We start from the raw sequence: 24,389 nt of genomic DNA on the forward strand, positions 1-24,389 counted from the left end.
GAAGACTCAAGCCAATAGGAGTGATGTGTCTCCATGAACTCAAATTTTAGTACGACGACAACTAGATTGAGGGACTTCATTAAGATGAATCTCCCAGATTTTCATGGGTCCAAGGTTCAGGATGATCCTCAATAGTTAATTGATGAGGTGTATAAGATTTTGATGATCATGGGAGTGACATCGGTGGAAAATTAGTCATTTATCAACTTAAGGGTGTTTCATAACATCGGTTCAACCAATAAAAGGAAATGAGGGCGACTGATGTTTGTCATCTTGATTAGGAAAAGCTTATGGTTGCTTTCCTTGATAGGTTTTTTTCCCTTGAGATGAGGGAGGAAAATGTACTTGAATTCAGCAACATTTTTCAAGGAAATATGAGTGTGAAGGAGTATGCATTCAAGTTTACATTATTTTCTAGATATGCTTCTACTATGTGTTCCGACTCTAGGGCAATATTTAACAAATTGAGCATCAGTTTTTATATCTAAATAATTACAAAAATTCAAATAAACGAAGAAAACTCCTAAATCGAAAAGAAAAACCTATAGTTTGCTAGATTTTACATCTTGGGTTGCCTCCCAAGAAGCACTTGATTTAACGTCGCGGCACGACGCAGGCCCCTTGATTACTCAGCCTTTATCAAGATGCCATGCCTCTATCACTACATTTACTTTCTCAGAATTTCCCGTGTAACTTTTTATCCTCCGTTGGTCAGCTTTGAACCTTGTCCCACTCCTTTTCTCGAGCTCAACCACTCCATGTGGGGACACTTGTGTCACTCTGAATGGTCAAGTCCACTAGGACTTGGATCTGCCCGAAAAACAGCACAACTTTGATTTATAAAACAACACCAGATCACCAGGAGCTAGTTTTCTCTTTTTTGTCTGTTGAGCATGGCACTTCTTCTCTGTGTGCAATGCTGCACCTAACTTCCTCTTACTAAACAATTCAGCACTTCTTCCAAAAGTGTGACTCACCACCAATACCGATGTAAGATCACTTTCCTGCTCTATATACTTACAGACGTTAAAGGTCACCTCCTCTTTATTCAGTCGGAACTTCATCTTCCCTCTCTCCATATCAACTAAGGCACTTCTAGTAGCAATGAATGGTCTCCCTAAGATGATGGGGACCTCAAAGTCAACCTCACAATCAAGTATAACAAAGTCTTCCGAAAAAATGAACAGCCCCACTTTCACAAGGATATCTTGAAGCACTCCAATGGGCTTTTTTAGAGTTCTATCAGCCATAAGTAAATGCATCGCAATTGGTTTTGGAGCTCCTAAACCCAACCTCTTATAAATCGACAATGGCATCACGTGAATACTGGCACCCAAATCACACAAAGCTTTTGCAAAGTGCATCTTACCGATGGTGCATGAAATAGTGAAAGCTCCAAGATCCTCTTTATTTTATACAAGTGACCTCGTAGAAATAACACCACAAAGCTGCAACCTCTCATCATTCTCAAAACTGACAGCCCTCGTTTTGGTCACCAAGTCCTTCATGAACTTTGCATACCATGCATTTTCTCCAATGCTTCTATCAAAGGGACATTGATGGAAAGTTGTTTCAACATAATTCTGAACTTGCGGTACTTTCCTTCTTCAGCCTTCTGCACTAACATCTGTGGGAAAGGAGGTGGAGGTCTAGGCATCGGAACAAGCTTTTGGGCTATCTCTGCTTCCTTCTCTGTGGCATTTTTAGTCTCTTCGGTAATCTCAATCTTATCACCATCTATTTCTACCACTCTTTCTACATCGGATGTCATGGGGGGATCAATAGTCCACTTTCCTCCGCGAGTTGTGATTGCCATACAATGCCCATCATTCTTCGGATTCTGGATGGTGTTGTTGGAAAGCATGCTCGATTTGCGTGTATTCATAGTAGCAGACAACTGACTAAACTGCTGCTCAAGTTGCTTTATCGACACTGCATGGGCATCAACTTTCTGGCCAATTTCGGACAACTTAGTGTGCATCTCTTTCACATTCTGATCAGTAGTGTCAAACTTCTTCAACATCTTTTGCATCATCTCTTCAACGTACGACATACTACCCATAGCTTCCCTATTGCCAGATTCCCTGTTCCTAGGAGGGACATAGGGCCTAACTTTCTCATTCCCATTACCATAGTTGTTCCAGTTATAGTTGTTGTCGCGATTGTAGTTCCCATCCCGGACATATTGACACTTTTGAATGTAGTTGCCATAGTTCCGACCTTGGTTTCCTTGACCTTGGCGACAATTATCCGTATTGGAACCTTGAGTGTTTGGTCGGAAACCCACCATCTGATCATTCACCGTATAAGTATCTTCTTCATAGTAACACTCCTCGACCGGTGGTGGATCTCTAGTCAAATAATTCACTACATTTACCTTCTCTGCACCTCCGCTCACATGCTTCAACACCAACCCCAGTTCGGTCCTTATCTGAGCCATCTCCTCAAGAATTTCATCTACCGACTGGTTGTTTGTAGCTTGAACGACAAATGTGTTCCTCTCAATATCCGACTTTCTAGTGCGCCAAGCTTTATTGTTCCAAGAGATCTTCTTTAGTTTTTCCGCAATCTGCTCAAAAGTGTACTCACCATATGAACCCCCAGCGATAGTATCAAGCACTGCCTTACTATTGTCATCTTGACCTCGGTAGAAATATTCCTCTAGCGATTCATTATCAATATGGTGATTCGGAACACCTCTTATGAAAGTAGTGAACCCGTCCCAAGAACTACTCACAGACTCTCCAGGTAGTGCTACAAAATTATTGAGTTTATCTGTGTGGCTCAGCTTCTTGGACACTGGAAATAATCTTGCTAGGAACGCATCTCTCAATTGGTTCCATGTGTAGATTGAATTATAAGGAAGCACATTAAACCACACAGTAGCATCGCCGGTCAACGATAGAGGGAACGCTCGCAATCCAATAACATCCATGTCCAGGTCCGATCGACCCACAAAAATTTTGCAAACACTCCTTAGCTTGGCTATGTGAGCATGTGGATCGTCCGATGCCACACCCGCAAACAAGCCCCTCGCTATAGGCATCTGCATCAAACTGCTAGTAACCACAAATGTATGTCTCGACGGTAAAGGAGGTAGGACAATAGGTCCGTCATAATCAGCAGTATTAAAGTTGACCCTATAGTTATCATGCAGTCTTGTCCCTGGTTGATCATATACCTGCACTTCATCTCTCAATAGATTCTCAGCTTGAACGTGATTATTCTCATCACCAACCCTTGGAGGCTGTAACCCAACACCATCACCTACTTCTCCTCTGATAGGATTAGCGGGTACTCCTTGATTATTCATTCTCCACATAGTTCTGTTCAGTTCTGGATCGTAGGGAGTAAGTGGTTCTCCTTGACTCCGTGTACTTGGCATACACTAGAGTAGGAACCTGAAAGAGACAAAAACAAGAGAAAAAGTAAAATTAGGAAATATTTGACTAAAGTTCAATAATGTAGTTAAATTTAATCTAAAAGCCTTATTACCGGCAGTGGCGCAAAAATTTGATACGATCAAATTACAGCTCCCTAAAGAAGCATAAGCGATCGTTATAAAGTAAAGAACCCAACTTATAGGTTGGGGTCAATCCCACGAGGAATATGGTTTAGACATAAACTTAACAGACGATTATATTCGTTTAGTCAATGTATTTCCGAAAACAAGTAATTAAAGGTGGGGATTTGTGAAACAAATTCAGGAAATATGTAAGTATTTAGTGAGCAAGATTCAAACTTTATTTGTTATCAAGATGAGAAAGTAACTAGGGTGTACGTGTTCCCCATAATCTCATAACGCGGTAATCCAAGTAATAGCAATCCTTTCCTACTGTATTACATTTAAAGTGATAAGTTAGGCATCTCTAATTCCTTGGTCCGGCAACTAGAGAATTTCACACCGCACCTTGGTCCGGCTACGTGTTTATAATTTACTAACCCTTAACTAACTCATATTAGACATCACATCATTGTATGGCTTAGTTTTCACCCTCGCACCAATCGACATTAGACTATTAGATAGTATCACACTAAATCTATGTTGATAATTCTTTTCTTATTAACTACCAACTTGGTCCGACAAGTATCAACAAGGCGAGTTCTAACACGTGCACTCGTTAAAAAGACTTCTAAATGAAAGAAATATCAATGCATGCAATAACACTATTCAAGAATTGCTTAGTTACTATTCCTATGTTGTTAATCACTTATGGTTCCCCTAGTTGTAGATTTAGTTACCCATAGTAGCAAGAACACAATTCATATTTTGAGATGAAGAAATCATGAACTTACGTAATGAGAATGATAAACCCAGAATTTCAACTTGAATTTCCAAACCAAAATCTTCAAAATTAACTTAGGAAATTAAGAATTGCTAAAGTTGTAAATTAATCTCCAAAGTCAAGAACTAGAATAAAAGTAATAAAGTCTAGCCCCCAAAAACGAGGTTTACATTCCCTATATATAGAAAAATAAGTCCTCACCAAAAAGGAAATGAAATAAGGAAATAATGTTTCAGGAAGCGGTTTCGACCGACGATACGTACATATGGACCGTGGATTGATCTACGGTCCGTAGGTCCCTTCTGTGATTTAGGACTTAGGAAAATTTCAAACTTCAAAATCTTCAAATCTCTGAACAAAATGACAGATCACCAGTACGGACCGTAGATTGATCTACGGTCCGTGGATCCTCGTCCGTTGCTTTATACTTAGAATCTTCAAAATCAGGTATTGGAACCCCTCTCTGAATCATTTGACGGATTAGCAGTACAGTTTGTATATCAATCTACGGTCCTTCGATTGGAACCGTGGTTCCACACTTGGTCAAGGATTCCATGATCTTCCTTTGTGCCTTTCTAGTCCATCTACGGTCATCATCTACGAAATGTGAATGGACCTATGGTCCGTTAATCACATCCGTAGATGGGCTTTTCTATACATTTCTCAGCTATGTCTCTCAACTTTCGCGTCAAAACTTATTGCCTGAAAACATGATAAAAACACATTAATACTAATACAAAATGGCCCTAGAAACACACAAATCTTAAGTGAAATGTATTAAAAATACCTTAAACTCACGGTATATCATCGGCACGCCAAAAGTCCTTCTTGATCGCCTTTCTGCGCCCTTAATCCTTGAAATGTACTATCACTTTTGGTGAGCTACCTTTGACTCGCCGAATGGTGCCGGCGATCCGCCAAATGGCCCTGGACATCACCAACCAGCTTTGAATCTGTGAAATTTTTGTGCTGGTACTTTTGGCGAGCCTCATGTGGCTTAGAAAAGTGATTCAGCGACTCACCGAATGGTTCGACGAGTCCTCCTACATCTTATTTTCTGCACTTTTTTTGGAACTTTTTCTAACATTTTTCTATGTTATTTGCAGGAATGACTAGAACCAATATGACTGGTACTGACATGCTGCCCCGAAAGCCGTCACGAGAACTTATTATAATTGAGGGAGCAACCGCTTCCAAGACTAAGGCTGCAAAGCTACCTTCAAATTTAGTAAAAGGAAAGGGCAAGGCATCCATGGCTGAGACACTGGAGTACAACTCCAGCAGTGAGGGGGAATCTTATGATTCTCAGTCTTCTTTCTCTAAATCTAAGGATAATTAATTTTTGCAAGCTCTGAGAGCAAAGCTTCGCTCCAAGGCGACGCATGATCCGTCTAGGATCCCGGTAGATCAGACTCCTCCTCCTCCTCTAGCTCCAGAGAAGATAGTGGTCCCAACGCCACCAATATAGGGTTCTCCTCCACGGTCACTCAACTGGTTAAAGGTCGAGGGATTGAGGACCATCTTATAGGAGAAGAGATTGTCCACAGATGATGTAGTGGACAGGTATCCAGCAGTGTGGGACACCCTCAGGTTCCATAGATTTGAGGTCTTCACCAAGCCCTGTGACCCATACATTCCTACATGGGTCCGGGAGTTCTACTCCGCTTATGGTGATTTGGTACCTCAAGGGAAGAAGAAGGCTAGTGCCTTCAAACCGGTGGACTTTGTGATGAGCCGAGGAAGGATGGTTAAATGCAATAGCGATGATATAAATGTTGTGTTTGAGCGGGCTACCAACCTCATGCATGAATACCAGAGTATGATCATGGCAAAGACTCTGGATGACCTCAAAGGTTGGCTGGCCCCTCTTCTTTCTGACATTACCCCGAGGTGGATCGTGGATGAAGCGCCGATAGAGAAGAAGGATCTTAATGAGGTGGCTAAGTATTGGTTTGTATTTATTAGCAGCTCGATCATGCCGTCTCAAAATGAGTCTATCCTCCGCCACCCAAAAGGCAGCCTACCTTGGGATAAGGTGCCTCCGGCTACCACTGGAGATGAGGTTAGAGCTGATGTTATCGATGTTGTTGCTACTAAGTCTGAGGCTGAGACTAAGGAGGAGCAGCTTAGTGTTCATGAGGATGTTGTCTTTGATGATTTGGCAGCCCTTGAGGGTGCCATGGTAGATTCATCTATTTAGGCCTCTTTGAGTGAGTTTCTATGGTGCGCTCCAGTAGAGCAAATATGTCTGATACCCCGGACATTGATGCCCATACAGATGGAGTGACGGACCCATGCTTAGCCTGGCAGGATGACATTTTCCCTCCCTCTCTGTTATTTTATATATTGTTTTTGTTTTAATTACATTTGAGGAGAGCTACTTATTTTGCTAGGTGGGGTGAGGTATTTCCATACCTACCTCTTGTGACTATTTTTTGAATATTAATTCTATTTTGATGATGTTTTTGTGCATATTGAGCCTGTTGTGTTGTAGATATCTTGGTTGTGATATTGCGGATGTTCTTAGCTTGTGGCCCATTGTTTTGATGTGAAAGAGGTTTTGAACCAATTTTAAAATTAGTTTTTGTCACCTCTTGTGTGTGTGATTGTGGTTGTTCTTGTAAAAATTTGAGTGTCGGTTGTGGTTAATACCGATGACTTGAATAGTGAACTTAATTGAACAAAATGGATGTGCGGCAACGATGAGGTAAACAAAGTCACATAGGAAATATGTGAACTTTGAGCATCTTGTTGTGACTAGCCGATTGTCAGTGAAGTCTTTTGTGATGAACATTGCACGCTAGCTAGAAAGTGTGGAGTCTTGTCTGATTATTATATCAATGCCTTGTGTGGTGAGGTAGTCTTGAACATTGTATTTTAAGACACCTAGAATTTGCCCCGTTGGTATGATTAATTGAAGTGAAGAAAGAAAATGGAATGATCTTAGGCGGTAATTTTTAAGAGTGAACCAATTTGACAATATGCATCTTTTGTTGCCACCCTTGTGAGATGTGTGAACCTTGCTTGGCACATTTTAAGCCTATCATTTTCTTTGAAGAAACTTGAACAACTTTGACAATTTTATCCCATCACCCATAATCTTCATGAAGTATTGGTATGTTTGAATAGCCAACTTAGGCCAAAAGCCTAAGTTCGGGGTGTAGTGAAAAAGAAGGAAAGTCAAGAAGTGTGAATAATTCCCCCTTTTGATCAATTGTTTTGAAAAAGATGGAACCCCTCCATGTAAAATAAATAAAAAGGAAATGAAAGAAAAGAAGCGAAAATGACCAAAAAAGAGAAAAAGTTGTGAAAATTGCAAAAGAAATGGGGTATCCGGTGATTCATATGAAGTTGAATAATGGGGTGGATTATGAGCATGTTTGAAATGTTACAAAAAAGGAAGAAAGTGATGTTCTTGCCATACTTCATGAAACTATAAGGCATTAATCCTAAAAGACCATACCTTTACACTTAGCCCCATTACAAACCTTAAAAAGACCTTTGTGATCTTGAGTGAGCTGAAACGAATGTTGATAGGAAAATAAGGGCAAACCTGTGGGTGAAGTCATGCATGTGTTAATCTTTGTGAGTGTGAGTGTGAGTGTTATATGTGATTCCGGTACTTTAAATGGTGGAGAATTTTTGTGTGAATATGGAATCATCTTTGTTGTGGGGGAATTTGAATACTTTTGTTGAGCTTGAACTTGCATTTGAAGTAAGCATTGTGAGCTTGACAATACTTTATGATGGTGAGTCACAATTTGAAACTTTGAGTGCACAATTAATCATGGTATGAGTAGTTTGAACCTTGTTGTGTGCATTTGTGTTGAGTCTTATGCAGCACTGTTTGTAGTAATCCTTGTTGAATTGATGATCTTGAGGTTTACTTGAGGACAAGCAAAAGTTTAAGTTGGGGGTGTTGATGAGTTCGAGATTTCGACTCATTTAGGGCTCTGTTTTGATAGTATAAGTGTCCTCAAATACCTATTTTATGCTCTAAACTGATGTTAAAATGTTGATTTGTAGCTATGGAGTCTAAGGAGCAAGGCAAGGACATTACCGAACAAAAAGGAACTAAAAAGCTGAAGAAGTGAAGAAAAGCGATCCTGGTGATCGCCAAGACCACTCGGGGCACCTCCTAGTGGCTCTTTGGTTCGCCTAAATTTCCAGTGGCTAGCCTTGGGGAAAAACCAAGTCGACTACAGAAATGTGCAGTCGGCGAATAACCGATCGGTTCCACGACAACACACTGGATTGCCCAAAGATACAGGACTTGGGATACTGAGAACTAATGCAAAATGGCGATGGAAAGAGAGCAAATGGCGGATCGCCAAACCACTCAGCGAGGCATGACTTATTCCGCCGAGTGGACTTTTAGGCCAAAACGCAGGCAACTATAAATTGTTTTTTAAAAAGAATTTTGAGGAGTTCTCTCTTCTTTTATTTGCAGTTCCCATTCTAGAGTTAAAGTTTTCTCTTAGTTTGTAGTTCTTATTGTAGACTTTGAGGATTTGTAAGCTTAATTTTGAGGATTTGCAAGTGGGTTTCTAAATTCCTTTAATTTGGGCCAGTAAAGACTTGGGAAACTTTACCCAGATCATGCAGAATGTATTTGGTAATCGTTTCTCTATTTTTATTATGTGTGGCTAAAACCCGAATTCTTGGGGTGTGATCGTGTGATTATGGGCTGAATTGGCTTATTGGTATTGCTAATTACTTATTTAAATGCTTAATTGAAGTGAGTTTTAATTGATACCTATGTTTTAAACTAGGAATTGTAGTTGCAAATGCAATTCGAACTTAGATTTTTGGGCTTGCTTGAAAAGAGGTTTTAGAATCCAAGCTTTCAATTGATGATTGTAATTATTGGGATGATATGGGTTTAGCTCAAAATAGTAAATCCTAACCTCGATTCTACCTATCTAGGTTGAAAGAGTAGAAGAATTAAGGTGTGGGATGTTCTTATTTGCTAAGCTTATTGATGTTCGAAAGAAATCACTTGAATAGAGATAGTTATTCGAAAGAAAGATATTTAACTTTTAGCCTAGTCTACCCAATAATATTTATCTATTTATTAGTAGTTTCAATTACCCAAAGAGTGAAATTTGCTTTTAATTGATCACATCTTGAGAATTCCTCTGTATATTGTTATTTTCCCTGTGTTTGATTGTGTTGTAGCTGATAATTTACAATCCAATCCCCCCATTTGACATTCATTGTCACCCCTTAGACTTGTTTACATGTCTTTTCGATAAATTCTATTCCTATAACTGAATAGACCACTTTATAACTTTATAAATGAAATTTAGAAACGTACATCTCCCTATGGGTTCGATCCCAACTCTTCGTTGGATTATATACTAGTTAACGATCGTTTACACCCAGAATCAGATGAGGTGTTCTTGAGAAGTTCAATCACTTGCCATTTCCAAAATCAAATCCCAAAATATGATGTTAGAATCCATAAATAATCAAAGGAAAGTGGAGGTTTTAGGGTCATAAAAGCATACCCAAGTTATTTAGCACTAGAAATCCTTTCGAAAATCACCACCAATAGTTCCCAAATCACAAAAATGGATAATGGGGTTTAAACCGCAAAAATGGCAAGTCAAAACCCCTCTATTATCGCGTAAGAGACAATAGGTTTTCTGAAGCAAATCTCGCAAAAACTGGGGGCTCGCTTTTGGCAACCAGGCTTCACTTCAGTGTCCATCGCTAAAGAGATCCCTAGTATTCTTAAGAAAACCGCACAAAAAACCAAGCCTTCGCTGAAGTATAATCTCACCTTCGTTAAAGTGGAGGTGTCTAAAGTGGAAGGCCTATTGCAAAAGCGGAGGTTACAGAACTCGGGCACCAGAAAAATCAGCCAACTCTCAAAACATCAAAATGACCCTCGTGGATTAGTTCGGAACCCCGTAAAAAGAAAAACCATATGCATATCAAATATACTTGACGTTTCAAACTCAATGGAACCGTTAAAACACAATTCCGAGTCCTCCTTGACCCAAAATATGTGAAAAATAGAAGAAACTAACTCAACATCTACAAAGACTAAAACTAGCTAAGGGCCTCTCAAAATTAAACCAAGTCCACACCTTGGCCTAAAATCATCTTTTGAATCCAACGAAACTCTTAGAATTCCAATATGAGCATCTGAACTCTAAATGTTGACCAAGGTCAACCAAAAGGCTAAATTTCCATAATTTCAGAACTTAGGACCTCAAATCCTCAAAAATACTAGGAATGTGAAACTAACATTGTCACTACTCTGATTCCACATTATGAGATTAATGAAATACAAAGAATTTCATTCCAACACTCGGGATTAATATCAGGAGGAAAACAGTAAATTCTTGAGACTTTCAAAAAATAACCGACTGGGTCATTACATTATTCACCACAAAAAAATGTGTTCGACCTTGAACATGAAGCAAAAGAAGGTACCTCAATCTTTGGAAAGCTCAGGATATCTGGCACACATATCTGACTCTGACTCCCAAGCCATCTCACCAACTGAACGGTGCCTTCACTAAATAAATCTCTTTGGTCCTAAGCTTTTGGACTTGCCTATCTAAAATGGCTATAGGCTCATCCTCAAAAGATAAGTTTGGACCCAACACAACGGAATCAAGGGAAAGTAAGTGGGACTCATTCACCACGTACTTCCGAAGAATGGAAACATGAAACACAGGATGCACAACTGACAAACTAGGTGGCAAGGCTAACTTATAGGCGACCTCTCCTACACAACTCAAGATCTCAAAGGGTCCAATGAATCTAGGGTATTTAAGCGTGCCCTTCTTTGCGAACCTCATCACACCCTTCATGGGTGAAACTCGAAGCCAAACATGATCACCATCCATGAATACTAGGGCTCGAACTCTCCGGTCCGCATAACTCTTCTGTCGACTCTGGCTATCAACAGTCTACCCTAGATCATACGAAATTTATGCATACCATTTATAAAGTATATGGGTTAAAAATGGTTTTAAAATATTTTATTTTTAAAAAGGCAACATCAGAAGTGTTGAAAATATGACTTAAATCTCTTCTCCACATGCAGTTGGATAAAAAACTTCTTTATTATTAAAATAGTTGCAAATTAATTTGAAACCACGTTGAACTTGTCTTTAACCTCATTCCATTGGATCATTGAACTGTGTGCTTTGATACGATTTGTTGGATTTGAATGTGATTAGGGCGTCATGCGGAAGCTTACTATTACAAATCATCTGACAATAAATGAAACAACACATAAAACTATACTAAAAGAAACATATATTATTATATGATATGACCAATAGGTTTACATATAATTAAACTAAAATGGAAAAACATAAAATGTCGGAAAAAAATCTCCCCATAAACAAAACTCTCTATTAGCTACATTGTGGATGCTATTGTATTCAGCTATGAGAATATAATTTCAATTTATAGATCTTCAAATATTTCTCCTATAGAAAGAAAAACCAAATATGATAGAGAATTAAATATTTCTTTCGGAAAAAGTAAAAGCATTTATGGTAATACTTTGACTTTCCTTTAAGAGAAAATAAAACTTAAATAAGTAAGAATATCAGGGTAAATCCTAACAAAAATTTGGGAACATTAGGCATGATAGTGAGTATTCATTATAGGGGTAAAATGAAAATAATTTAATTAATTTTATCTTGATTTAGTAAGTGATAAAGTAATTTGAAACACATAGGTTTAGTAAAGTGATCAGTTAATATGGGACTGAGGGAGTATATGATAAGAAATAGAGAAGGAAGATAGTAAATCACCCCAAATTGCCTATTTAATCTTTCGCATGATTTGTGTCTCAAGAATAAGAAATAAAATAAATGAATTAAAAGAAGACGTAAATAATAAAAACAAAAGTTGGAGAATAAATCATTTTAAGTTTTACACGCTTACCTAGAACAAGAGTAAAGATGTTAGAAGTTACCATTTGAACAAAAGTAAAGAAGTATGAAGTGTAGAAAAAGTAGAAAAGAAAGTGTAAGCAATATACATCAATGTTAGGAAAGATAAATTGTATCAACTAGACAACATCAGTTCTCATATAAAGCTTTTGGTAAGTTGTAGTCAAACAGACAATGAATTTTTTTCAGAACAAAAGTCTTTTATCTTGGTTGAAACGACACACGATTTGTGAGTTCAAACATAGGAGCCTCAATGGCAACATATTCATAATTTATGAAGGTACGTTACAAGCAATGCTTAGAGCTGCAGACAGAATTGAGATTCTTATGTACAATAGTTCTGAGATAAAGAAGGCTATCTATTCTCAGCAATACTTTACCACCCACCGTCCAATGTTGTACCAACTTTTAAGAGAAGTCCTGCAATCATAAAATGTCTAGAGGTAATCCTCAGCACTTAAATGCAATTAAAGGAGAAAGTCTTCTTTCTCAAAGACCTCTTTGTGGAGTAAATTCCAACTTCAATTAAAATTTAAAATGAACATTGGATAAGGAGGCCTACCAAAGTTGTCATAGTCATCCATTTCCATATTTCGAGTGCAGTTTGGAAAATATGATTTTATAGAACCCCAGTCCTACATATGTTATCCATGACTACCAAGTACCTCCCGCACTTAGGAGTTTCATCATGCTGATCATAATATTTATCAGCTTATCCAGCTATTGAAGAAAAAAAGGCTTAAGAGTAAATTTCTCACAGAATGCTCTTTTGAAACAGAACTAAATTATCAAAGAGAATCATAATAAGTGGATCATTGTAAAGTTTGTTAGCCATTCTAGTTCACTTTCTTATTTTGCAAGTTGATCTTGCATCATCTGGAATTCATTTTCAAGGTCAACAGTTTTATTCTCGGGCTCTGCAGTGTGTTGAGAGATACACCGATAAGAGACAAAGGCAACAACATCGACTGTGCAGCATTTTATAACTCTTTAATTTCAACTTTATTGTAAATGATTCATTATCATGTGTTATTTTCCTAGTCAACTATATAATCTGTTATGGATGCTAGCAGTGTAATTCTATTGGAAAAATGATAATCACACCCATGATAATATCCAAACTAAATAGCAATTAGAAGAGAGCAAGAAAGACACCAAATATTAAAATAGGATAAATATGATACTCAGATAATTAATATAATAATATTGATGACAACTTGGTAATATCAAATGACTACTACTCAATACACTTTTATGTCATACAACTCACAATAATATTACTTCCACACTATTTACTCACGAACTAAGAAATAACTTGTGGATTACTGTCTATTGCTTCTCTATTTTGGTGTGTCCTTACAAATGAGCATAAGTTCTCTATTTATAAGGAAAACTCTATCTCATTTGATTTCACTAATGCCATCAATGTAAAATAACAATTCAAACTTGAGAGGCTTTGTAAAGATATCCACAACTTCACCATGAGATTTCACATACTAATTGAGTTCTACCTCTTTCTTGGCAATACATTCTCTAATAAAGTGATACGTTGTTTCTATGTGCTCACTCTGATCATGATACACTGGATTCTTAGCAGGTGCTTGCGCAGATTTTGTTATCGATACAAATCATTGTGGCTTCATTTGTGGCAAATTGAGTTCCTTCAATAATCTGTTCAACCAAATAGCACGACACATACATGATGTCGTTGCCATGTAATCAACTTCACAAGTTGAGAGAGTAACAATAGATCGTTTCTTTGAACTACAAGAAATAACATAATAACTCAAGAAAAAAACAAACCAGATGTGCTTTTTCTATCATCAACATCTCGCGCATAATCACTATCACAATATCCCACAAGATTAAAATCATCAGAAGAAGAATTAAATTGCCCAAGGTCGATTGTTCCTTTTAGGTAACGAAGAATTCTTTTAGCGACCTCAAGTGAGTAGAGGTAGAAGCGACTTACTACTCCAACTGCAAAGAGTATATCTGATCTCGTAAATGTCAAGTACCTCAGACTTCCTATGAGACTTTTGAACATAGTTGAGTCCACCTTTTCTCCATCATGAAACTTTGACAATTTTGTTCCACTTTCCATTGGGGTGTTCAAAGGGTTGCAATCAAACATGTTGAACTTCTTCAAGATATCCTTTGTATAGCTTTCTTGAGATATGAAGATGTCTTCCGCCATTTGATTCACTTCTATGCCCAAGTAATATTACATGAACCCTATGTCCGTCATCTGGAACTCAAGGGACATAGCTTTCTTGAAAGCTTCAAATAAAACTAGGTCATTACCCGTTAGAATGAGATCATCAACATAAAGACAAACAAGCACAATATCTTTGTTAGTAAGAACTTTAATGTAAAGAGCATATTCATGGAGACAACGAGTTACCAATTTTCTTGAAAGTATTTGTCAATGCGATTATTCCAAAATCATGGAGCTTGAAACCCATATAAGGCTTTCTTCAACCTCAACACCTTAGCTTCATGATACACAAAGCCCAATGGTTTCTCAACATAGACTTCTTCTTCAAAATATTCATTCAATAATGTCGATCTTAAATCTATTTGATGGGTTTTCTACTTCATTTGCGCTGCCAAAGAGATTAATATACTGATCATCTCTATGTGGGCAATAGGCACATAGACTTCCTCATAGTCGATGCCGTGTCTTTGTTTGTAGCCTTTATCCACAAGTTTTTCCTTGTATCTCCTTACCTCTCCATGAGCATTTTTCTTCGCGTTGTATACCCATTTGACTCCAATTGCTCGATGATCCTTAGGAAGAGACGTTAACTCCCAAGTGTTGTTCTTCTCTATTGACTGGATCTCCTCCTTTATGGCTTGTCTCCACCTTCCGTCAGTAACAACTTCATAAAAAATCATTGGTTCACTGTCAGCAAAGAGACAACACAAAAATTAAAAATTAGTAATTTCTTCTGTGTCATCATAGAGTTCTTGGATAATCCTCATCCTATGCAGTCTTTCACTTGAACTTTCTTGAGTAGATGGGGATGCAACATTTGCTGGTGAAGGAGGTGGAGTTGCATCTTGTGAAGGTGTCATTGTCTAATGTTCTTGTTCATCTCCAAAGTATGGAACAAAATCTTATGTTCTTTCTTCTGGAGCCTCCCATTTCCATATTTCTTCTTCATCAAATTCAACATCACGACTCACCACAACCTTATTATTACTTGGATAGTACAATTTGTAGCCTTTTGAACTCACTCCATAGCCAACAAACACATACTTAACACTTCCATATTTGAGTTTAGCTCTCCCTTGATATTGAACATGAGAATAGGCTATGCTCCCATAGATTCTCAAGTGCTTGAAACTTGTCCTACTTCCGCTCCATGCTTCTTGAAGAGTTTGATCTCACACATTTTTTGTTGGAGACCTGTTGCTTAAATAATCTGCACAAGAAATAGCCTCGGCCCAAAATTCTCTTGGTAGATGTTTAGCTTTCAACATACATCTAGCCATATTAAGAATTGTTCTATTCTTTCTTCATGCATCTATATTTTGTTGGGGTGAGCAACCGTTAGAGGGAAAATTCCATGAGATTGACAAAAGTCATTAAATTCTTTTGAAGTGGATTTGCCTCCTCTATCGTACCTTAATGCTTTTATTTTATAGTCACTTTCTTTTTCTACAAGTGCTTTGAAATTTTTAAAAGCAATAAAAACTTCAGATTTTTTCTTCAAGAAGTATACCCAAGTCTTTCGACTGAAATCATCAATAAAGAACAAGAAGTATTTACTTTTACCTAACGAAGGTGGATCGATTGGACCACACACATCAGTGTGTGCAAGTTGGAGTAGCGTACTTGTTCTTGATGTAGTCTCCTTTGGAAAACTCCTCCTCGCATGTTTTCCAAGAAGACAAGCTTCACACAATCGATTTGGATGGTTGAATGATCTTATCCCATCAACCATGTTTTTGCATCCCATTGATTTGAGGGCTTCAAAGTTCAAATGCCAAAATCGCATATATCGGCACCATGAGTCATCTTTCACATTAGCCTTCAAACACTTTGCATCAATGGTCTTAAGATTCAAAGGGAACAACCTATTCTTGGCCACGTGCACATCAACAATTAAGTTGTTACTTGAATCTCTAAGACAAATATGCATATTTTTCATATTAATATCATATCCTTTTTCAAGAAGTTTACCCAAACTCAAATTATTAGTTTTCCGTTTTGGCACATAATAAACATTGTTAATAAATTTATGGCCACCATCTTTACAGGATATCATAATCATACCTATCCCTTCAATTTGGATCTATGAGGTATCTCCAAAAGACACATTACCTTTCACCTCTTATTTATCTCTACAAACTTATCTTTTTAGACACATATATAATTTCTTGCTCCATTGTGAAGATACCATGAGTTGCAATCATCTGTATCTTCTTCTTTGAGTGACATTAACAATGTTGACTCATCTTCGTCTTTGTTGTTGTCAACAAGATTAGCTTTCTCTTCAATATTAAAACGACTTTCCCAAGAGTAATGTCCAATTTTATGATAGTTATATCACTCAATTTTAGATTTATCATACCACATTTTACTGGTACCTTGATAGGCTCCACATCCTCTACCTCTTTGTTGACCACGGCCACGAGCTCCGAATGACCGGTGACTTTTATCTTAATTATTGAATTTGTTGATATAACTTTTTCCTCGTCCACGGTCTCCACGACCTCTCCATTGTCCATTTCCTTAGTCACTTTCTTCACCTTCAAATCCTTTGAAGGATGCCTGAGTTTTAAGAAGTTACTCTAGTGGCTCGTCTTTTCACCTTTTCATCTTTTCTTCGTGGGCTTGTAAAGAACCTTATAATTGCTCTACCGTAATAGAGTATAAATATTTGGAATGCTCAACAGGACACACCACATAATCAAATTTAGGTTTTACAGAATGAAGGATCTTTTCTACCACACGCACATCTTCTACTCCCTTCCTGTATTTACTTAGTTGATTCACAATAGCCATCAATCTTGAACTGAAATCTGAAATAGATTCGGATTCTGTCATTATTAAAACTTCAAAATCATCCTTTAGAGTTTGAAGTTTTATCTTCCTTACATATCAACGCCTTGGAGAGAATTTTGTAAAATCTCCCAAGCTTCTTTTGAGGTGGTTGCATTAGCCACCTTCTCAAACATGACATCATCCATACATTGATGGATAAGAGTGAGGTCTTGTTGATCTTTCTTTCTTTTCTTTAACAAGGCCTCCTTTTAATTTGGGGACAATGTTTCATCATTAACAGATTTTGTATACCCATTGTCTACAATGTCCCAAACATTTTGAAAGCCAAGAATGACTTTCATTCGTAGACATTATTTTTCATAATTTTATCTTGTGAGACGGGGGACGGGGGTATTGATAGGACAATGTACTATTATCTTTCATGGCTCTAATACCACATTATTGAACAAAATGATAATCATACCCACGAAAATATTAACACTAAATATCAATACGAAGAGAGTAACAACGACACCAAATATTAAAAGGGGTAAATATGATACCTGAATAATTAATACAATAATATTGATGAAAACTTGACTGAGTCAAAAGACTACTGCTCAACACTCTTTTATTTCACAAAACTCACAATAATATTACTTTCACACTATTTACTCACAAACTAAGAAATAGCTTATGGATTATTCTCTTTACTCTCTATTTCTTCTCTATTTTGGTATGTCCTTACAATTGAGCATAAGTGCTCTATTTATCAGGAAAATACTGCCTCATTTGATGTCACTCATAACATCAATAGAAAATAGCAATTCAAACTTGTAGATAAACAACTTTAAGCTTTTTTGATATTGTTGCAATCTTTGCAGTAATTGAGGACTAATGATGTTAGCCTATTGCAGCAAAGGAGGAATTTATATATATATATATATATATATATATTACCTTAAATAAAAGCATGAACTGCTAACTTGAATGTCAAATTACTATAATATCCTTAACTTAGGTTGTGACTTTTTCGATGAGTAGTGACTTTTCTGATAAGTTGTGACTTTTTTGAAAGGGTTGTGATTTTTCGATGAGTCGTGACTTTTCCAAAGAGTTGTGACTTTTCCCAAGAGCTTTGAATTTTTCAACAAGTTGTGACTTTTCGAAAGGGTTGTGACTTCTCGGAAAGGTCATGAGTTTTCAGATAAAACACAAAAAATACTTATTCATACTACCCTTTGTTGACTATAAGTAGAGAGATTTCCTCTCATTTTCAACCACAATATTTTTACTATTAACACAAAAAATACTTGTTCATACTACCCTTTGTTGACTATAAGTAGAGGGGTTCCCACTCATTTTCAACCACAAAATTTTAAATCTTCTACTCTTCTTCTTCTTGCATTTTAAATTTTTTTGTGTGATTTAATGAGAAGACGATATTTGTCTTGACAATTCCCTTTTCTATGTTAATCCATTATTACTTTAAACTTACATTAACAAGACTGCTTGGTACACTAGAATTCCTCACGACATTCTGAAATTACGCAATGTGAATCACATTCCACATTGAATATTGCCTACGATTCCAGCCCTCTCATTCACTTTGTTCCTTCCCCTTACTGCACCAATACGACTGACTATAGTTTGTTCGCCTGCATTTATACAATTCCCTGACATTTGCAACTACAAATTTCCTATATTTGGATTAATTCTAACCTTACGATTGGGATCTTTACATCTTACTCTTAACCTCTGTTATGCATCACATTCACCGCAACTCTGACTCACATTCCTACAGGAAAATACCATGAATTTTGTTTCATCCCCTTCAGGCAACAACTATACAACTCTGACTCACATACCTAATGCTTAAATTGTATACATAGTCTATACATGCCATACACCAACAAGCAAAGTAGCGTGTCTGGTTGCCAAATATAGTACAAAAACATTTCCATACATGTATCAAAAGCATAGGCCACCACTTCAACCACCTCCGCGTTGAACAGACACCAAATTCCAGTATTCCCAAATAGATGTAACCCATCATTTCCCACTCTTTATAACTCATAAACGCAGTTGTTTTCTCCCCAAACAGATGACGCACATGTATGTAACGACACACCCTCATATTGAAAATACTGCTTTACTAAAACTTAACATTTTCCTTCGGCAATGTTATTGTTTTCCCTCCACACACATTAACCGCAAACACACATTCACTTTATTAATTTTATCTTTCATTACCACGGCTGCTTGTACAATTACTCACTACATTCTGAAAGTGAACAATATGAATCACATTCCAGATGGAATATTACCTAAGAGTATAGCCCACTCACATACTTTGTTTCTTCCCCTTGCGGCAACAATAACACAGACTATTATTTGTTCTACTGAGTATATACAGTCCTCTGGCATTTGGAATTACAGTTTCCCATATATGTGTTACTTCTTACCTTAAGCTTGCGCTCTTTACATCTTACTGCTACCCTCTTGTATGCGTCACAGTCACACCAAATCTGCTTCACAGTCCAGAGGGAAAGTATCATACAAACTAGCATATACAGGGCATTAATCGACTTTGTTACATCGCCTTGAGGCAACAATTATATGGACTATTATTGGTTCTTCTGCTTACCTGCAGTCCCCTGGCAATTATAAAAACAATCATTATAATATATAAATATATATGTTACTGTTAACCTTAGGTTATCCGCATGTTGCATCTTACTGATAACGTTTTTTATGTATCAAATTACTGCCAATTATTGCAGACTATTACCCTACACTACCCTCATCAATGGTACTAATACATTTTTACCCCTGGAGTTAACATTGTTGCACTCATCTCCCCAGGTACCTGCACTCGTCGAGATTCAGGCCACATGGTGACTGAGACACAAAGACTGTTGTGGACAAATTGCGTCACATGTTGAACGTCTTAGTAGGGGCCATCATACTGGTCGTCTGGCTTCTTATCCTCAAAGTTGCCACTACACATTTCCTGGTCTTCATGAGCTCTCAGGTTCTTCTGGTCATATTGATGTTGGGAAACATGACCAAGATGACATTCAAGGCAACAATATTCTTATTTATGATGCACCCATTTGATGTAGGCGACCATGTTGAAATTGACGGAGTTCGTGTAAGAATTCATCCACTCTAATATAGATTTTTTGATACCATTCTGTTTTGTATATTAAAGGACCTTTTCTGATTCTTGGGTTACAGCTGATTGTAAAATAGATGAATATATTGACTACGGTACTTCTGAGATACGATAGCCTGAAGATCATATATCCCAATAGTGTCTTATCTACAATGCCCATAAGTAACTACTATCGCAGTACAGACATGCGAGATGCAATCATATTCGGCATGCATATCTCAACTCCTATGGAAAAAATAGCATTGATGAAAGAGAAAATAACAAGGTATATACAACTATTCATCTTCCATTGATCAATTTTAGTTGTTTCCTTTACAGATCTCTTGTGTTATAGTGGTTGACTTACTCTTTTATGATGCTCAACATAAGAATACACTCATCTTAGTAGTCTTTCTACACATAAATCACCCGTCCTGACTCTTTCTCTGAAAATAGTAATGTTGGTAAAATAGATGGAATGGAACGTCTTTTTTTACTTGCTTCTCAGCTTAAGCAAGAAATTAGAGCTACTCCGTGTCGATTTGTTTTTCTTACTTTCTTATTGTGTTTGTCTAAAAAAACATCTTTTTTCTTTTTGCAACTCTTTAATATTAACTTTTCACATCACAATGCTTAAGACCACAAGATTCAAAATTATTCTTAACTTCCTAAAACACTATATACTCAAAACCAAACAAACAAATTGAAATGAAATGAGTAATATTCTTCCCCTTATAATAATTTATGGTATGGCTTCTGTACTGTTAGGTATATTCAGAACAAAAGTGATGAGAGATATTGAACACTTAAACAGGATAAGATGGTCAGTATGGATTACACACACATTGAATTTCCAAGACATGGGAGAGAGATGGGAAAAGACAGTCCTTTTAGTTGAGGAAATGGTAAAGATATTCAGAGAGCTAGATATTGAGTATCGTATGCTCCCTCTCGATGTCAATGTTCGTAATATGCCACAGTTGTCGTCGAGCAGAGTCCCTTCTAACTGGAGTATTTGTGCATAATCGATGATTGAAGCGTCTACTCATCTGATAATCCTCATCAGAGACCATTAATGAAAGGTGAGTTTGTTAATGAAGCATTGTAATCATGAAAACTATCTATGAGTTTAGATGGTAAAGCAGTTTTGATCAGTCAATATTTGGGGAGTAATGTACATAATGAGCTGGTCTCACTTTTAGTTGAAAATTTAGTAAGCTATTTGGTTTGATACAACTCAATACAAGTGGAATCCGAAGCCGTTATGATCGAGCCAAACAAAGACAACTACTAAAGAAACATATACCAAATTATTGTGTTGATATTGTTGCGTGTTGTATAAATAATACCCCGATGAAATAGTGAGGGCACCACTACTGTAACTTTTAATGGTGGTATCACCACTCTACCATTTGTATGGAATTTATGGTTATCTTCAGTAAGTTACTTTTATAACAAAGGAACCGCCAAAAAACACCATGAAGAAGTACATTACTCAAGCGTAAGGCGGTAATATTTAGGAATCTATAATTGGAGACCCATAAATAACGATTACAACGGTAGGAAATCTCATCTAAAAAAATGATATATTGTGACTAATATAATCTAATACATTTACATACACATGTCAATCTCAAGACGAGGGAATCACGTGCAACGTATGTGCGGTGAATCTAGTATATATATATATATATATATATATAGCCCACAAGTTCTAGCTTCTAAGCTTATAAGTGTAGAAATCTCACATAAGGATTTTGGAGAAAACAAGGATAATATTGATGATTAAACTGTTGAGTTACATGCTCCTTATATAGGAGAAGATTCCTATACTAGCCTTACTAGGAGTTCCACTACAATACAAATTATATTGTTTACATAAGTATTATTACTACTATAACTAAAATAGCTTATCCTAGTCGACTTTATCCCCATACACGATACATCAACTAAGTCATACATAATATAGGATTCACTAGTCTAGTCCTAGTGTGACTCTATAACAGTAAACTCATCAGTCAACTTCATTGGACATCTTCCTTTGACATGTTCCAATCATTAATTTCCTTCATCTTCAATTCTATAGGAGAAGAGGCATATACTATCTATACTATGAGTCCTACTACAGTACAAAATATATTCTCTACTTCAGAAGTATTACTACTATAACTGAAATACCTTATCCCAATCGACTCTAGGCACATACATGATACATCAGATTAATGGTACATAATTTAGGATTCACTAGTCTAGTCCTAGTGTGACTCTAACTCTATAGAAGTAAACTCGTCAGTCAACTTCATTGGACATTTTCCTTCAACATGTTCAAGTCATCAACTTCCTCTATCTTCAACACTTCCCCTCAGCTTGCTGCGAAATTCAGCAAAGCCATGATTTTTCAATGCTTTTGTATGAATGTTAGCTAGTTGTTCCTTACACCACACAAATTGAGTAAGAAGTTGTCTTCTGGCCACCTTTTCACGAACAAAATGATATTCCATTTCAACATGTTTGGTTCTAGGATGAATAACTAGATTAACTGTCATGTTCAATACACTTAAGTATCATAGTACAATGTAGGAATAGATCAAACTAACACCCCAAGATCATGAAGTAGATACATGATCTATGTCATCTAAGCTGCAGTGGAGGCTAGTTCTCTATACTCAGCTTCAGCACTCAATCGATCTACTGTTGTCTATTTCTTGAAAGTCCAAGAAATACAATTTGCCACTTGGCATATGCTAGAGCTTGTAGTTGATCTCCTAGTGGTGGAAAAACCTCTCCATTCAGCATTTGAGTATCCGTACAACCTACATGATTATTGTGAAATAATTTTGAGTCCAATGTGTAGAGTACCATTAATGTACCTGAGAATCCTTTTGACCCCTAGAAGATGTTCAATGTGCATACTTTGAATAAACTAGCTTGCTAAATTCACAGCATGAGTGATATCATGTTGTCACGACCCAAATTAGGTATGTGACTGGCACTAAGCGGGAATAATTTCAAAGAAAGCCTTCGCATAAATCCTTTGTTTTTGGGCCTCTCCAATTTTTCCCTATTGTAGAAATCAACAATACCACTAATAAAATCTCGATCTCATGACCCAATATCCATCAACAATTCAATCGCCACACAATTATACCAATTCTTCTCCAATTACAAAAAAAAAATATTATAACTAGCCACTTGACTACAATATGAAGGACTAAATATGACTCTAAATAGGGACTGGCAAATGGTGCGACTCTAAGAGTTTAAAAAAAGGAAACATAGCAATTCGATAAATCTTTTGCAACGCGAAGCAATGCGGGATTCACCAGATGCTACCGATTCTCACTCTCTAGTTAATGAAATTCTCAGCAATACCACTTGAGTTCTCTGTAAAAACATTTAGCCAGGAGTGAGACACTAGCTCAGTGAATAATAACACTAAACCACAACCATTTTAATGAGGGACAAGTCAGAAAACATGCTTGTATGTTAATCAATATAATGAAATCAATGCTCTTTCAGAAACGGTAACAATATTCAATCTTATTTGTCTCATGTAAGCAAAATCAATGTAAATTTTTAGAAACAAAGTCAGAAAAACACTTCCATATCAATCTTATATATTTGGTAGGTTTCCAAGGATGAATCATGTAATTAGTATGGCCTTCTAACTAAGAAGTAACCAATACCGGCAAACTCCTCATAAAGGAGTTAAATATTCATATCGTTAGATCCCTACTCGATCGATATAGGGAATGGTATGCTAGTTCTACCTTCCCATTAGCAACGGCTTTATCGATAATCTGTAACTACAAGGTGCACCAGGTCTAACGAACCAGCAGTTAGCTACGGGATTCATCAAGGTGTACTCCCATTTATACTTTTATTGTAATCAGTAGAAGCATCTCAAAATTGAACATAGCATTTAAATCTTATCAAATCATATTATTTCAATGTTTAACAATCACATGTCAAAATACTATTTCTCAAATAAGTGTAAAACCCTTTGAATAACAATAATCATATCTTGT

General features: G+C 36.8%; 1 protein-coding gene across 1 annotated transcript; it reads right to left on the bottom strand.

Moving 5' to 3' along the window:
• Positions 1-1,504: 1,504 nt before the first annotated feature.
• Positions 1,505-3,322, bottom strand: LOC107059054 (uncharacterized). Its single transcript, XM_015305452.1, has one exon. The coding sequence runs from the start codon at positions 3,320-3,322 to the stop codon at positions 1,505-1,507; it is 1,818 nt and encodes a 605-aa protein (XP_015160938.1).
• Between the last annotated feature and the right edge of the window lie 21,067 nt (positions 3,323-24,389).

Source organism: Solanum tuberosum, unplaced genomic scaffold (genome assembly GCF_000226075.1).
Source record: "Solanum tuberosum cultivar DM 1-3 516 R44 unplaced genomic scaffold, SolTub_3.0 scf00757, whole genome shotgun sequence".
Classification (NCBI taxonomy): domain Eukaryota; kingdom Viridiplantae; phylum Streptophyta; class Magnoliopsida; order Solanales; family Solanaceae; genus Solanum; species Solanum tuberosum.

What these genes read in the sequence shown, in the direction of transcription:
- LOC107059054 (XM_015305452.1), bottom strand. Translation starts at nt 3,322, where the DNA reads ATGTGGAGAATGAATAATCAAGGAGTACCCGCTAATCCTATCAGAGGA.